The sequence below is a fragment of the Lissotriton helveticus genome, chromosome 8 (assembly GCF_964261635.1).
Source record: "Lissotriton helveticus chromosome 8, aLisHel1.1, whole genome shotgun sequence".
Lineage (NCBI taxonomy): Eukaryota > Metazoa > Chordata > Amphibia > Caudata > Salamandridae > Lissotriton > Lissotriton helveticus.
Genome location: NC_136069.1, coordinates 419,506,009 through 419,522,053, shown reverse-complemented (window position 1 = coordinate 419,522,053; position 16,045 = coordinate 419,506,009). Strand labels below are relative to the sequence as shown.

The window sequence follows — 16,045 nt, the reverse complement described above, 5'->3', positions numbered from 1 at the left end:
TTGGCTTTGTCAATGGTTGTTAGTTGCATAAGATAAATAAGCAGCAACTATGGACCTCATTTATGAAAAATGACGCATCGCTGCGTGAAAACAGCGATGCGTCACTTTTCATTGCGCCCTCCTTGCAACATGCTGGATGCGTCATATTTACAGTATGACGCATCATGTCGCAAGGAGTTACAGAAACGTCAGTATTTCCGACGTATCTGTAGGCGCAAAAATGACGCATTGCTGGAGTGTGCCACAAAAGTGATGCAACTCCATCAATGGGTCATTTCGCTTGGGCAAGTCCCATTTCAATAGTGCCAGCGTCAGTCTTATGCCTGCTGTGAGGCAGGCGTAAGATATTGACGCATTTGCGTCCTAGAAGTGATGCAGTAAAATCTCATAGATTTCACTGCGTCACCTCTACAAGGCTTACTTGAGTCAGAACGCCCACCCTGCATACACTATACCTGGCACCGGTATAATGTGGCGCAGGGGTTTACAAAGTGACGCATCTACCTAGATGCGTCACTTTGTAAATATGACCCAACATGTCGCATTTTTTACGCTGCTGGTGCGTCACAAAAATTGAGGCACCGGCGGTGCAAAAGTGGTGCCGAGGCTCATAAATAAGCCCCTATGGCTTGTATATATTATTGAAAAAGTTTCCACTTAAATCCCTAGTGACACCAGGACAATGTTGCTGCTCCTGAGTTTAAAAAAGAGAAGGGAAATCCAGAGATAAAATGACTCTCTTTAAAGGATTTCCCTTCCCCTACAACCTCACCTTGCATGAAGTCATGCCATAATTTCTCCACTAGTGAAAAGTGAACAGTGTAATCACGGCACATCGGTGTGCCTGCTGTCACTGCAGGCCGGAAAAAAGAGACCACCTGTGCCAGGGAACAAAACAGAGCCCGATAGAGACCCGTTTCGAGGCACCCTTTAAAATTCTGCTGGTGCTCTCCACCGGTGAGACCCGCCCACTTAATGCCCTAGATAGATAGATAGATAGATAGATAGATAGATAGATAGATAGATAGATAGATAGATAGATATTTCCCCTGAGTCATAAATTGTTTCGGTAGTTAGTGCACTTGTAGAATTGTTCTAACCTCGAAACAAAGACAAAGATGCTTCTTTAGAGATTGTTGGATCATATGGACTGGCGTAAATTGGAAGTTCCCTCGCCTAGGGTTTCCTCTGATGCAGTCCCCTGGCTTTGCTCGCAGTAAACACTTGACCTGTCGCCGTGCCTGCCCCAGGCCACCATGTCATAATGACTGCTGTGTCTTAGGGCAAGGCAATCCTCACTTGATTTTCCTGCCCAGGAACGCCATGTGGAGCGTAGCTTTGATTTTCAGGCTGAGAGTTTGTGTTAAAAAAAAAAGTTTGAGAGCGGGGCTAAAACGACATGGCACGAGTTAGGCAAAGTCTTCTGCTGCTGCAACTAAGGTTGTGCTAAAAGGCAATGATATCTATGCCAGGAAGCAGGCACCTCATAGTGGGACAGGGCTAGGCTGCTCTGTGCCAGGGGGGGCAGAGACCGTTTCCTTCGACGACAACCCAATGTCTGCTTGAGCTTTAAAAACTCTTAATCCAATTGTAACTGTGTTTTCTTAAAATATATATATATGTGTGTGTGTGCATATTTCTTAGGCAGGTGGCTACTATATGGGAATACGCGGTAAGCAAACTAGTGAAAAAGGCCCTGTATGCCAAGGAGGCTCCTCTTTGGGCGGTGGCACCGTTTTGGAACAGATGCCGGCACATGTCTATCACTCGGTGAACAGCGGGAGGTTGTGCCACTATGGGAGACTTATATTTGGATCAGCGTTTCCTCACCGGAGAGGAGGCTGAATGGGCGTTTAACTTAGGACATGGACAATTCCTTCAGTACGCCAAGATTTCGGCGATTGCGCTAGAGGTATGGCCATCATTCCCCGAAGAGCCGCCCATATCCGTTATTCTTAGGACTCTAGTCACGATGGTTGGGGGCCGCAGACTGGTGTCCCATATATATAAGGCGTTGTGTGAAGACTTTGCTGTAGGTCCGCTGCCAACACAGGGCAAGTGGGATGAAATACGTGAAACGCCCTTGACAGAGATAGAGTGGACAAGAGTACATAGAGAGGTCAAACAAATTAGCTCCAACCTGCGATTTAAGCTTATTCAATTTAACATCGTACGCCAAATATACTTGACCCCGCATACATTACATAAAATATATTCAGACAGGTCCTCTAAATGCCCGAAGTGTGGTTATGATGATGCTAGGTTCCTACACATGACATGGGAATGTCCTACGGTGTCCCCCTTTTGGGGGGGTGGTCATGGATCAGTTGAAGCAAGTTACGGGGTGGTCGATTCAGCACTCCAGTACGCAGGTACTCCTGGGACTTATATCAAGGCCCAAAGGCAGGAAGCTTTCAAGACATTTCCTGCAGCTGGGATTAGTGTTGGCAAAGAGGCGGGTGGCGATTAGTTGGATCTGTGCACAGCCACCTACACTAAAATATCGGCCAGGGACCTGGTGGAGTGGGCGACTACGGAGGTGGTCCGCATGAGACAAGTCTGGAGGGAAGATAAATTAGAAGACGATGTGAGAGCTTGGCAGGTAATGATTCTAGAGGTTCCATTACAGGTGGAGGGGGTGGCCTCCCCTGCACGAAATACTAGGAGGACGCAGGTAGTTCAACTCGATTTGGATGACAGAGAAGGTACACAGCTCATCCCAGTCTAGTGGGCACATGGATAGGATTTCGCAACTGATTACCCTAACAAATTTCATGCTATGTAGATAAGGAGAGGTGTGTAGCTGCCTGACCCTGGTGGGAGGGGAGGGAGGGAGTTATTCGTTTATAAATTTGAATATGTTTCAGATACTGTTCTTTCGGATCCCACTGTATCAGGAGAGGTACAGAAAAGGCATCTGATATCCACTGATCCTTTATAAATTGAAACTGTATAGAAATGTTCTTGATCTATGTCTTGGGACGGATTGTTGGTATAGATGTGATAATTATGATCGTGGCATATTGTGATGGTTTTTGGAAGAACATGAAACAATAAAAATATATGTTTTTAAAGTGTGTGTGTGTATGTGTGTTGTGTGTTGTGTATGTGTGTGTGTGTGTATATATATGTGTGTATTCTGTAGCTGCCTTTACAAGTTTCGACACTGTTTGCACAAATGACAACAATTTTCCTGACCCGTTGTTACCTTCTTCTCTTCCAATGCCCTGGGTTTTCCCCTTTCACTGTGAGTACAGGCTCAATTACATTTAAGGCCATTGACATGTTAAAGAGATATTATGATTTGACGTGAATTAGTTTCCATTAAAGCATGTGTTGGACATACAAATATTGTTACCATAGTCATGCATGAGAATTGTTTCCTTACGTTTAGATTTAGAATCCAAAGTAACTTCAGCCTGAAAATGGTTTTACCTACATTGGGGATCACAGACCTATTTGACCCCAGAAAAGCAGACTTCAAAGGAATTTCAGGTAAGCTCTATCATGTCATATCTGCTCTCGGTAATAATTCTAAGTCACGTAGCTATGTTGTTGCTGTTCGGTACAAAACTGAAGGTTTAACTTCACTATAAAGTCTGTGATTGTGAATGTTGTTTCTGCAGAATGATTGGAGACACAATGTAGACACCTAGGTGAACAGCCACTCTTCCAGCCAATCTGAAATAGAAATAGGTCAATAGTTTAGCGCTGCCCAATACTAGACTTGCGTCATAAAACACTTTGCACATCCTGAGTTATACATTGAAAATCGCGTAATAAAACTTGCACATTCCTAATTGCAACAAAAAATCGCCAAATATGACGTTTTTACATCTTTAATTCAAAATCAAGTAATAAACACTTTTCATATCCCAAACTATAAATTTGAAATTGGGTAATATAAATTTTTACAATCCTAACTATAATTTAGAAAATTGCGTAGTAAAAACTTTGCATATCTCAAACTATAAATTGAAAATCGGTTAATATAAAGTTTTTACATCCCTAACTATAATTTGAAAATCACATGATAAAAACATTGCACACCCATACCTAAAAATTCAGGACTCTTAGTACCAGAATCCGAAGAAAAAACTTGGGTGGATTCTGGAAAATTGCTATCTCTCAGACAGTAACCAGAATAATGTCATGTTGTAATAGGTCAGGTTTAAAAATGTTTTTAATACTATCTACTCTAATTGTTGCCCGTGAATGTGTAATAACGTTTTCTTTATGCAATGCCAGTGTTATAAAAGAAAGTAATAATGCTCTGCTTTTTTTCTTGATATCTAGATCAGGACAACATTTACATTTCGACAGCAATCCATAAGGCAGAGATTGAGGTGACAGAAGATGGAACAAAGGCTTCAGGGGTTACAGGTACCTATTTCTCAAGTGTCATTGCAGGCTTTGCTGCCTCTTGTCCTCTCATACGAATTTCAACATACCTTTTTAGTTGGCAGATGCACTAAAGCTCCTACATTGTTGTGTGGCATTTTAGAACCCTTGTATAATTTTACTGATTCATGCCCATATATAGGTATAAATCACCCTATCCTTATATAGGCGTAGAAATCATAACCATATTTGGACTTAGCCTATGCGGTCCAAATACGGCAGGGCTACTTCCACTAGTTCCGAAAATCCACAACGATGTCTTGGAAAAACCCGCCTTCAGCAGCCAGGGACTTCCCCTTGCTTGAATATTGATTTATCCAAGAACTCAAGGAGTTTTCAAAGAACTGAGTCTTTGATGACGTTATTATGTCCAACCTTACGTCAAAGAAAGCACCATCAAGGTATAAATATGCCCACACTTGCCCAGGCAAACACACGGTGGCTTGGAGCAGTTCGACTATCTAATTGCTCGACTCCCTGCTGCAGCAAGTGCCAAAGGAAGCCGACCCTCCAACTGACGCACTGAAAGAGACGCTGTCTTTTCTCTTGCTGAGAAATCCAGCTCCAGTGTTTCCAGGCTACCCTTGCGGGTTGCTGGGAAATCGAGTCCTGAGAGAGAGATACAAGACCTCCTTCATTCTAAACCAAGGTACGGAGCTGATTAGACCCTTAGAGAATTCTTGGAATAGATTCTTGGCAAAAGAATACTAAACTTAAGCTACACCTCACTTACTTCTTCCCTTGTACTAGACCTAGGTTAGGTAAATCGGGGTAGGCATATTTTAGAAGCACCAGTTGAGTACTTTTAGTCTTTATTTATTAGTGTATGTATTCTATGTATTGTATGGCTTAGAAACCATACCATGCTTTTACAGTATTATTTTATAATACTCTTCGTACTGTACGCATTGTACTTTGCAACCAGTATTGCGATTGTAGCAGTTCATTTCTTCTGCATAAGAAAGAAGACTGTTCAATAAATACCCTTTTATTGAAAACGCCGTCTCTCTATTTCTCTGCACCTCTGGTGAAACGAAGCATGCACGATTGACTGAGTGAAATAACTATCTATTGTTTCCGCGACTCTAGAGATAGATTTCTTATTCTTGGGAAACAAAGTTGTCATGTTTATGCGGTTATCAGAAACGAATCCCTTCTTGTGTATTCGAGAAAGTTTCTAGTGATCTCTGAGCTAGCTGGCACTCAAAATTAAGTCTAATATATTCGATAGAGACCTAGTAGACCTCAGTCCTACGTCAAATCTATAGGATATATCATTCCAATGCGCAGAGCCTATTGGGAATATAGGAACTACACTACAACATGTTCCTGATTGCACAAAGCACCACTGTGGATGAACAGGCACGGCAGACATTATGCCTGAATCTGAGATGCTTGTACCTTCCTAAACCCTTGCAGCATCTTGAACATGGGAAGTTGTGGCCTAGTGGCTAAACTGCAGACTTTGTAATCAGGAGGACTTTATTGTAATCCTATCCTCCTTCTTTATTAAATCATACAATCCTAGGCAAATAACGTTAACTCTCTGTGACCAGGCGTCCTTGCCTGCTAAATAATGCCGAGAGTCTAATCAGTTTGCTTGTGTGAGCTGGACAAAAAAATTTAATTAATTCAATATATCCAGATCAGGGTTATGTCTGTATTGACAGCACTTTCAGTCAGTATAAAGGTCGGACTGGGGTGGAAAATAGGCCCAGGCGAAATATAAAAATAGCCCCATTTGCGAAAAAGACTGCTCAAAAAAGTCTCCGACACTCTAAAAATAGGGTACATTTTTAAATTGTAGTATAGGTGTTTTGCAAGGTTTGAAAGACTAATTGCCAGCCGGAGCCTGTGCAGGTAAGAGCGGTGCAGCCAGGTGGGGTGGATTTCGACAGACGGCGACGAGGGAAAATGTATTATTTTATTACTATTCCCTCGTGGTCATCCGTGGCATCCTCCACAGACCGTGGCTGCTATATGCTACATTTAAGCTTGCGGCAGGCATTGTTTGTGGTAATATCAGTGAAATCAAAAGTAAAACCCGGCTTACCCGTCTATATAACAGGCCCACAAATGGACAAAAAAAACAGCCCACATTCTGACCTGTCAGACCGGCCCTTCTGGCACTGCCAGTCCAACCCTGATCCTCTTATTTACCCAATGCCACACCCAGACTACCTGCTCCTCAAGCCCAATCTGCCCCTTTCTTCACACGTTCAAGGCACTAGACAACTCAGACCCCACATACTTCACCAGTCGCATCTACTTCCACCAACCACCCAGACACCTCTGCTCCATAGGACTCCTACTCGCCCATATCCCACACATACACAGAACAGGTGGACAGGCATTTTCCTACATTGTTCCTAAAGCATGGAATGACCTATTCCACATTAGTCTCATCCTCTCTTCTTGAATTCTGCAAGAAGCTGAGGACCTGGCTTTTCAATTAACCAACCTACCATAGGCAGGGCTGGGCACACACCTGCTCAGATCCAGGATACCCTTGCGGGTGATAGTGCACTTTGCAAAGACAACTAACATAACATAGAATGAAGGATGCAAGCCAATCACCAGCAGCCTGCCGTATCAGCTCACAGGAAATGTTGTGCATTTTAAATGTACAGACTGCCCACAGAGATTTGTTCTAAGAATGCAGTGATGACAGCAACCAATAAAGTGCTACGCCAATCCAAAATAGAGACCTTCAGGAACTGAAGCTAGAAGAAGGAGACAGAAAACCCATAGGTAGAATAAGTGCACAGGGCCCTTGAGCCATATTCAGGCTTCTGGGGGTGTACGTCATTGAAGTAATGTGTCACAGGTCACAGCCTAAAACAACAACTAGATTCCTGCCTCAAGCACAAACTGGTCCTCCTAGTCTCTCAAAAGAACACAGGGGGAAAAAAGGGCTGGAAAGTTAATAACTTGCCAGGTATCCTTTTTCAAACTGAGAACAGGGTTAAGGGGCATCTGGCAGGTGACCTGGTCCTCCTTCCCAAGAAAACTAAGATGGAGAAGGAGGATTGGGACATAAGGGCAACTGTTGCCTACCCCTGTCTTTCTTCACTGGCATTTTATTGAAGGTGTAGGGGACCAGGAATGCTAATCAATCAATCAATCAGTTATGACATTAAAACCGTGGCTACCCACTAAGAGCAAGATCTGTCATTGTAGAGCTTTTTGCAAGCCCTAGGGTAAAGTATCGTGGGGCGAGGGCTGTTCAAGGTGCTTGGAGAACTGACGGGACAATAGGGCCCTCTATCCTGCCACCCTTGGGCATGGCAGTACACACGGCCAGGTGGAATTCTTTGTTCTGGGATGGAGAGCGACACAGCATACCCTGGCCCGTGTACAAGGGCTGGAGAATAATAAGTTGCAGAAGGAAGCAGCTGCATGGACAATCACTCCCCCCCCACCCCTCTCCCCCCCCCCCCCCCCCCCACACACACACACACAAAGCCAGGCTTATTAAGCTCGATTTTGAATTTGGATTAAAGCTGCAAGGAGCAGAAATAACTCAAGTCTTTCCGAGTGTCTAGAGCGAATGTGAGTTAGAGGGAATGTAAGTTACAGGGATGGCTGCGAGGAGAAAAGCAGAAATATCTTGCAAGCTATTTTTTCACTTAACTTGAAAACAGCTGTAAGAAAATGTACCAAACCAACAAGAGTAGGCAAATGAAACTTTGCTCTGCCTGCCTATTTAATGTGGTGCTTTTTCAAGGGAAATGGAGGTTTCAGAAGCATCCAGGTATAGAAAACACAGTTTGCTAAGAGATGGGCGATTTGAACAGTAAAATAATGCCTAGTCAAAATAAATACCAAGATTTCCACTTTGTAGCCCTTAAAACACTTGTTCCTTCCTTGGCATTCATGGAGCCTGTTCCACAAGGGAACTTTCTGCCCTCCTGGAGAGACATGCCAGCGATTCTCAGGAAGGAGAATAATGCAGGATTACAGGCCAGGGAGGTTTCACCTCCCTTCTGCAGGAAGCCACTTGGGTGTTAGCCCCAAAAGACAGGTTTCAAGGGTGAAGCTGGCTTTGAAAGGCAGATGTGTAACACCAGGGGGAAGGCTACTCTATTGTTGAGATAGACAGGCTAGCATGGGGAGCAGAGAGAGGAAACCATGTGCAAAACCGGTTTCCCCAGGGGCGTGAAGCCCTGAGGTAGCCACACCCCAGAGGTGGGCTAGTGAGTTCTGAACACCGAAAGAGAGGTCACGCCATATTGGGAGTCGGAAGAATGGTGCATCCTGGGATATGCAGATGCCACTCTCCACAGGAAGTGATCACCGGGTGGAAAAGAACCTAGTAACCCATTGCTACCAACTGCATCCTGCCCTGAGGGCATTTTCTGGCATCCATATCTCAGATGTCATCTAACTTGGAAGAAGGACCTAAGAAGGACTGCCCTGCTGCACCAAGGGACTTGGTGATTAGCGAAGAGAGGGACTGTGCCTGTTGTGTCCTGCCCAATGAGAAGCTGTTGCCAGAGCCCAGTCAAGCCAAGAGAACTCCAAGGGACAGTTTACTGGCTTCCTGTTCGCTGCACAGAGACACAGCAGCTGAAGAAGCCTGCTTGGGCAAGTTGGTAGCTCAAAGTCTTCAAGTTGCTACTACTGCCCTTGTGCAGCACCGAGGACCAAAACACGATGCAAAGAGTTGCACCCAGGCTTGCTAAACCCGGGAGTGCCGTCAGAGAGTCTGGGCCCCTTATAAGGTGAGTTATCAACTCAGGAGGGATTGGCCTGTGACCAAGACAATCATCAACTGGTAGTCCAGTCCAACTGGACTTTGGCCAGACCAAAGGGGACTTCATGGGACGTCGATCCTGTAACAGGACCCCCCCTCACGATCTGCTTTAACCAAAGAATCCCTCCAGATAGACCTCCGTCGTCCCCACCGCAACCACAGCATCCTTAGAGTACCTTCAGAATTATTATTATTATGCGTTCTTATATAGCGCTCGATTACCCGTAGGCATCTCGGCGCTTGCCTTGGGAACCCGTCCTGGCTTTTCCCTGTGAGATACCCGTACTGGGCATCCCCAAGGTGAAAGCCAGGCATCCCGCCGTGGGGGGGCCGTAGTGGAGATTAAGCAAGCTGATGCCCAGAGCTGCAGAGTGTGAACCCGTGATTCGAGTAGGCACCGAAACGAGAATTATCGAGTCTGTGGATAATTGGGCTCAAGACCTTGCATTTTTTTTTTTTTTTTAAATTTTTTAATTTTTAAATAATTGACTCAAGAATCCTTCATCCCTTGCATCAGAACCACTCCATAGGAATCCATTGCTATGCGGATAAAGTCCCTGGAACTGCTGAAGCATGGCTTCTTCCCGGAAGGTAACTATTCTTGAGGAACTTGCTGGTCTCACTGACTAGCTCCTTACTAGAGTTGGTCGCCCCAAGTACTTCTAATCGACCGCATTGACACGTACTCAAGTGTTCTTTGAGAAGTGTCTAATCCGTTGAATTTGCCGAGGCTTTTTCGCGGTTGAGTGGAATTGTTTTAAATTATTATTGCTTACAAAATCTATATCACTGGATCGATTTTTTTAAATTGGTGTTGGATTTCTCGAGTGTCATGTTGATTTATTCTTCGATTGTTCTGGTGCTGTTGAAATGCTTTATACTTGTTTCTCTGTTTAAGACTTCCAACTCAGTTATGGCACTGGATGGATGGATTAAAGGCAACAAAGTGGATACATTTAAGGGCTCTACGATCTATTGGTTAAGGAGTACATTTTAACATATTGTTGGAAAGGTTGCACCAGCATCTGGTGGACTCATTGCTGTCTAGCCCCAAGGAACTGGGCAATATAGCTCATGAGTCAGTAACAACAAGTGTCCCAAAAAAGACCCAGGGTGGTGACCAGAAGAAAAGTGGTCAGGTCCCCTCTCAGAGGAAAGATAAAAAGATAAACAGAGAGATGGCTCCAAAGAGTCTCCGAAATTACTCCAAGGGGTGGGGGGAGTCCTGAGCCACATCACAGTCAAAGGGGAAACAGTATCAGGGAAAGAAGTTTCACCTTGAAGGCAGGGGTGTGCTTTGACTGTAACCAGCCAAGGCACAAGAGAGAGGATGCCATGTGCACCAAAAAGGCACCCATTGGTGACCAGTCCAAAGGGTTGGCTACTGTAGAGATTGGATGGGACATCACCTCTATAGATCCCAAAGGGTACACAGAATCCGCCTTAGTGTCCCTGGGTGGGGAGAACATTGAGCTTTTGGCCCACTCACCTCCTAGCATGGAGAAGTAGTGGCAGTGGCAAAAATCAATGGGGTGGAGGTGAAGACTCTGAGGGATACAGGTGCCATTATAACCATTGTCATGGTTAAACTGGTTTCCCCAGGCCAGATCCTACCTGAGGAGGCACACGAGATTGTCAACACTGATGACATCACAAATCAGAACACCCAATCCTGGTGCTGCTCTCACAGCATGAGAGCAGCACCAGGATTGGATAGAGCAGGCTCTCTCAGCGCTCCCGAAAGAGCACCGGAGGCCTGCGCTATCTCTTATCCAGCTTTCGAAGACAGCTAGGTTAGAGAATTTTAAAATGTACATGGCTGTCTGGCCGGCCCAGCCAAAGAGACATGCGCATTTTAAAGCACACAGCTCCCTGATACTGCCACTCGGTAGCGCTGACCCCGCCCCATCCTCACAGTTTGGGACGGATTGCTGAAAAATTAAATGGTAATGAATAAACTTTATTATCATTTTATTTTCCATCTCTGGGGATTGTGGGGCGACGCTCATCTGCTCAAATGGAGGAGCCGCCCCTGAATTTTGCAAGTTCGCAATGCCCTGAAGAAGGCTCTGTTCCATACTTCACATTGGAAATTAGGATGCTGGTGAAGAAGACAAGAGTAAATCCAATATCAGAGGTTATAAAAAGTCGAAGAATAATGTGCCTGAGTGCCTTAAAAAAATTAGGGTAAAATGGAAGAGGGGCTTGTGGCCAACAGAGAAAGCAGAGTGGGGGAAATTCTCATGAGTCTTTAGGAGGCGCCCAAACAGCCAAGTCTTGGGCTGGTGTCGCACAAAATGCCTTGCAGGGTGCATTTTTACTGGTTAGGCAGTGCAACACCAGGCTGGTTGATGACCTCAGCTTCTTCAGATGCTAGAACGAGGAGGGGCCTCTCATGTCAGGTAATTCAGACGTTCTGGGTGCGGTGAGTGTGGAAACATCCAAGGTGCTGAGGGTGGGAGATAGAACTAGAACAGAAACCAGCAATACTGAGAATATTGAAGGAAGTGAATTTGTCTGGATTAAATAAATCACTACTCTGGTTAGGTTTGACAGTGGAGCATAGAGATACTGCACATTTAGGGGTAGCTCAAATATTGCTCGTAAAGTATAGAGGTCTGGCCTTCTGTATGTCCCCTAAAACAGCAATGTGCAGAAACTGGGGAAATTTGTACATTTTGAGGCATTACTATGTCATTGACTAAGTAACCGCAGAAAGACATGGAAGAACTGCACTGGTGAATGGCTGACCAGGGGCCTTTGTAGTAATAGTAATTAACAGGGCTAGGTAAATAAATGTCGGCTGCATTTTTCGGGTGTGAATCAAAGCGCCAATCCACCAATTTCACCAGATTTGCTTCCTCCTACAAAGACCAAAATCGAACACTATGAACTGCTTCGAAACTTACAGCCTGATTCATCAAGCTAAATTGCACTTGCAAAGGGCAAGATTCTCAGAATCTTGCCTTTTGCGAGTGCAATTTTTGCATTTGGGATTCATCATCCCAAATGCAAAAATCGCTATTAAAGAATTCGCACATTTGCGAAGAATTGCATTTAAGGAATCTCTAGTTGAGATTCCTTAAATGCAATTCATGAATCATTTTAAAAATGCGAAATTGCAATTTTGGGCCACTATTTACCGAGAGGTCAGACCTCGTGGTAAATAGCAAAAACTTAGAAAAATGCATTTAAATGCATTTTTCTAAGTTGCATGTTACACACACACATGTCCTTTGGACATGTGTGTGCGCAACACCAATGTAGATTACATTTCAGGGGTGCTACAGGGTGTCCTTTGGACACCCCTGCACCCTTGAAATCGCATCCTTATTTGCGATTAGCTAATTGCTAATCGCAAATAAGGAATAACTCCCCATGCATTCCTATGGGCCTGTAGGCCCATAGGAATGCATGGGGAGTTATTCCTTATTTGCGATTAGCAATTTGCTAATCGCAAATAAGGAACATGTAGGAATCGCAATATTTTTTGCAATTCCTACATGAATCCCGTTTTGCAAGTCCTTAATAGCGATTCCTTATGAATCGCTATTAGGGGCTCGCAAAACGGGAGAATGATGAATCTGGCTGTATGGTTCAAGCAGGAGAGGTTTTCAGTCATTTGTGGGATTTCAGACAGTTTGTGCTGGAAAGCCACGCGGTTCTCTGGTTAGCTTTTTATTCTAGGCTATTGGCAAATTAAAAAAAAACGGATACACGAATAACATTTATTTAAAAACAAAAATGAACAGACTTTGCAATCTTTATGCCTAAATTTCGCTCCAAAGTTAGTTTAATTTGTAATATTTTAAAAGTGAGGGCATCTGTAATTGTCTCACGCCCTTTTGTGGAAAAACATCAAACATAGAGCATATTCAGGCCGAGATTTACAAACATTTTGTGTCGGGTTTGTTTACAATCCAAAGCAAATCAAAATTTACGATGGATTGTAACCAAAAGTAGCACAAAGCTGTGCAAAGCCTAAGCGTTACTTTGCGTCAAGGGGGTGTGCCATGGGTGGTGCATGGGCCTTCCCAAACAACCACCCATGGGTTTTTTTTTCACAACTGATTTTATTGAATGATTAGGCAAAGCATAAATACAGTGCTCCACAATCAGGAGGGTACTGTCAAATAGTAAGACACGTCTCAATATTCTTACAAACCTAATCAATTGAAAGGAACACCCCTCCCATCCCCCCCCACTACCCCAGCTACCCAACACCCCAACGACCCACCCCGAACCCCACCCTAACACGATGCACGTGGTCACAATAAGCCTCAGCATTAGAACATACACCCATGGGTTTTGATGCAAATATCTTGGGGCTCATTTATGATCCCTTGCGTCACTTTTGCACCACTGCTGCGTCACTTTTTACGATGCACCAGCAGTATAAAAAATGCGCCTTGTTGCGTCATATTTACAAAGTGACGCATCTAGGTAGATGCTTCACTTTGTAAACCCCTGCGCTATAATATACCTGCGCCAGGTATAATGTATGCAGGGGGGTGTTCCCACGCAAGAAAGGGTCGTAAAAGTGACGATGTGAAATCTACCAGATTTCACTGCGCCACTTCTAGGACTCAAATGCGTCAAAATCTTACGCCTGCCTCACAGCAGGCGTAAGGCTGACGCAAGCCCTTTTCCCCATGTGAAAGGACACATTGCTGGAGTTGTGTCACTTTTGTGACACACTCCAGCAATGCGTCACTTTTGCGCCATACAGATACGTCAGAAATACTGACGTATCTGTAACTCCTTGCGACATGATGCGTCATACTGTAAATATGACGAATCAGTCATGTCGCAAGGAGGGCTCACTGAGAAGTGACGCATAGCTGCTTTCACGCAGCGATGCGTCACTTCTCATAAATGAGGCCCCTTATCTTCAAAGACTTGTACACAGGGATTTGCGCCAATATCCTACGCCTCCTTGAAGCAGACGTAACAAAGAGAAATGTTTCAATTTCTCCTCGTTTTTTGTGCTGCATTCTGCAACACACATACAACGTTGGAAACGCATTAGGGCATAGTTTTTGTACTGGATGGGACCCCTTCTTGTACAAAAACTATGCTTTCCTCAACTCCGGGACCCTCGCACAATGATGCAAAGGTATTTATGTTGACGCACGGCAACCAAAAGAACACCAACGCTGGGAGAGGAGAACAGCGCCACATCTTAGTAGGTAGGACGCTGTTCTTCTCGCGTCCGTTCGACAAACCACCACTGCATCTTTACTTGCATCACTGCCTTGTGTGATATTTCAGTAAATCTGGGGCGCAGCTTGATCAGTTTCTTTCCCTGATGCAAAAATGCTTATGTCGTATAAACTGCAGCAACCACATTTGCCTCAATCCATTTAGCATATTGAAAATGTGGAAAATAACTTTCGCCAAGTTTTCCCCAGTGCAAGGTTTATGAATCTGCACTCAGCTGTATTGCACAATTTGGTTGTTGTGATATAATTGTATCTATACTTTAAGGGGCAGATTTATGTTAACTGGCGCATCCCCAGGGATGCGCCAGTTAATGTGCGCCACAGTGCGCCACAGCTCCGCCACCCATGGTGCAAGGCAGGGAAGATGCGTGACGCATCTTTCGGCGTACGGGCGGCGCATTGCTGGAGTCATGTCGCAAGTGCGACATGACTCCTGCAATGCACAGGGGCCACCCCTACAATGCATGGTGCGTCACCCCTATGCCTGCTTCAAGCAGGCGTAAGGAATTGACGTAGAAAGTGACTGAGTGAAATCTCATAGATTTCACTCAGCCACTTTTAGGAGGCGTTCCTGCGCAGGAACGCCCCCCCCCCCCGCGCAGGAACGCCTCCTTATGGCGCAGGGCTTTCCAACGTGACGCATCTCCTAGATGCGTCACGTTATAAATAGGGCGCATTGTTTGCGCCGCCGTTGCGTCAAATAAAGTGACGCAATTGCGGCGCAAAGAGGCACAACGGCCTCATAAATCTGCCCCCAAGCTTCCAGTGCAGTTCGTGCTGCAGTTCTGTGCTTCACTCTTCTGAGCCGTATCATATTAGGGAATTTGGGGGCCCTGGGCAAGACATATTTTAGGGACCCCTGTACCGAACAAACTTGAGTGTTATTATCCATTTCCGGCTAATTCAAGCCCACGCAATGCCAAAGCTATATTGAATTAAAAGTTAATCTTTAACAAGGGCGCACAAAATAGCTGAAATATGCTTTGTGTGCCACCCCAAAAGCCCTTCAGATGATAGTGGGTAGAGACCGAGTTAGAGGTGGAGTTAGATAACGATGGAGAGTGGTTTAACTAGAGAACCAGAATAGACAGAGGTCAAACAGCAAAAAAAAAATACACTTTCCCAGGGGGCAGGGTCGGATTGGTAATGCGGGCACTCAGGAAGTGGCCGTAGGGGTGGTAGCCGATTTCTAGCTGTGGGCTGCTTTTTTGTGCAGCCTGGGGGCTGTCTGTGCTGTTAAGAATACCGCCAGTGGCCCGGGGGGTGCCCGAGTGGCCTTTCTAGAGGCAGATGGGCGGAGGTATCACTTCCGTTCTCTCGCTGAGCCAGCCCAATAATGAATGCTGATTGAGCGGGGGCAGGGGGCCGGAGCAGAAGTGGTCTCACTTGCATCCATGTGTGGCTCAGTAGTGTGAACTAATCTGTGCATTGCTTTTTTAGGTATCGGCCTGCGAAAGACTGCGCAGACATGCAAAGTTGAGCTGGCGAGATTTAATGATGTAGGGAGAGTTTCACTAGTGAGGTTAAGCCCCGCCCCTCGTTTCCATTGGCTGGCGTCACCGTTCATGCAAAAAGGTGGCCAGCCATTGGAGAAGAGGTCCTAGTGATGTTCTTCTTTCTCTTTTAGCCCCGTCCTTTTCAGATTGGGTTCCTTGACTTCCTGCTG

At 45.1% G+C, this 16,045-nt stretch overlaps 1 protein-coding gene across 1 annotated transcript in view; it reads left to right on the top strand.

The window, feature by feature from the left end:
• Positions 1–16,045, top strand: part of SERPINE3 (serpin family E member 3) — a 110,127-nt gene that overhangs the window by 72,322 nt on the left and 21,760 nt on the right. Inside the window, 2 exon segments of the mRNA XM_078658878.1 lie at positions 3,395–3,495; positions 4,297–4,383. Coding sequence (XP_078515004.1) covers positions 3,395–3,495; positions 4,297–4,383 — 188 coding nt within the window.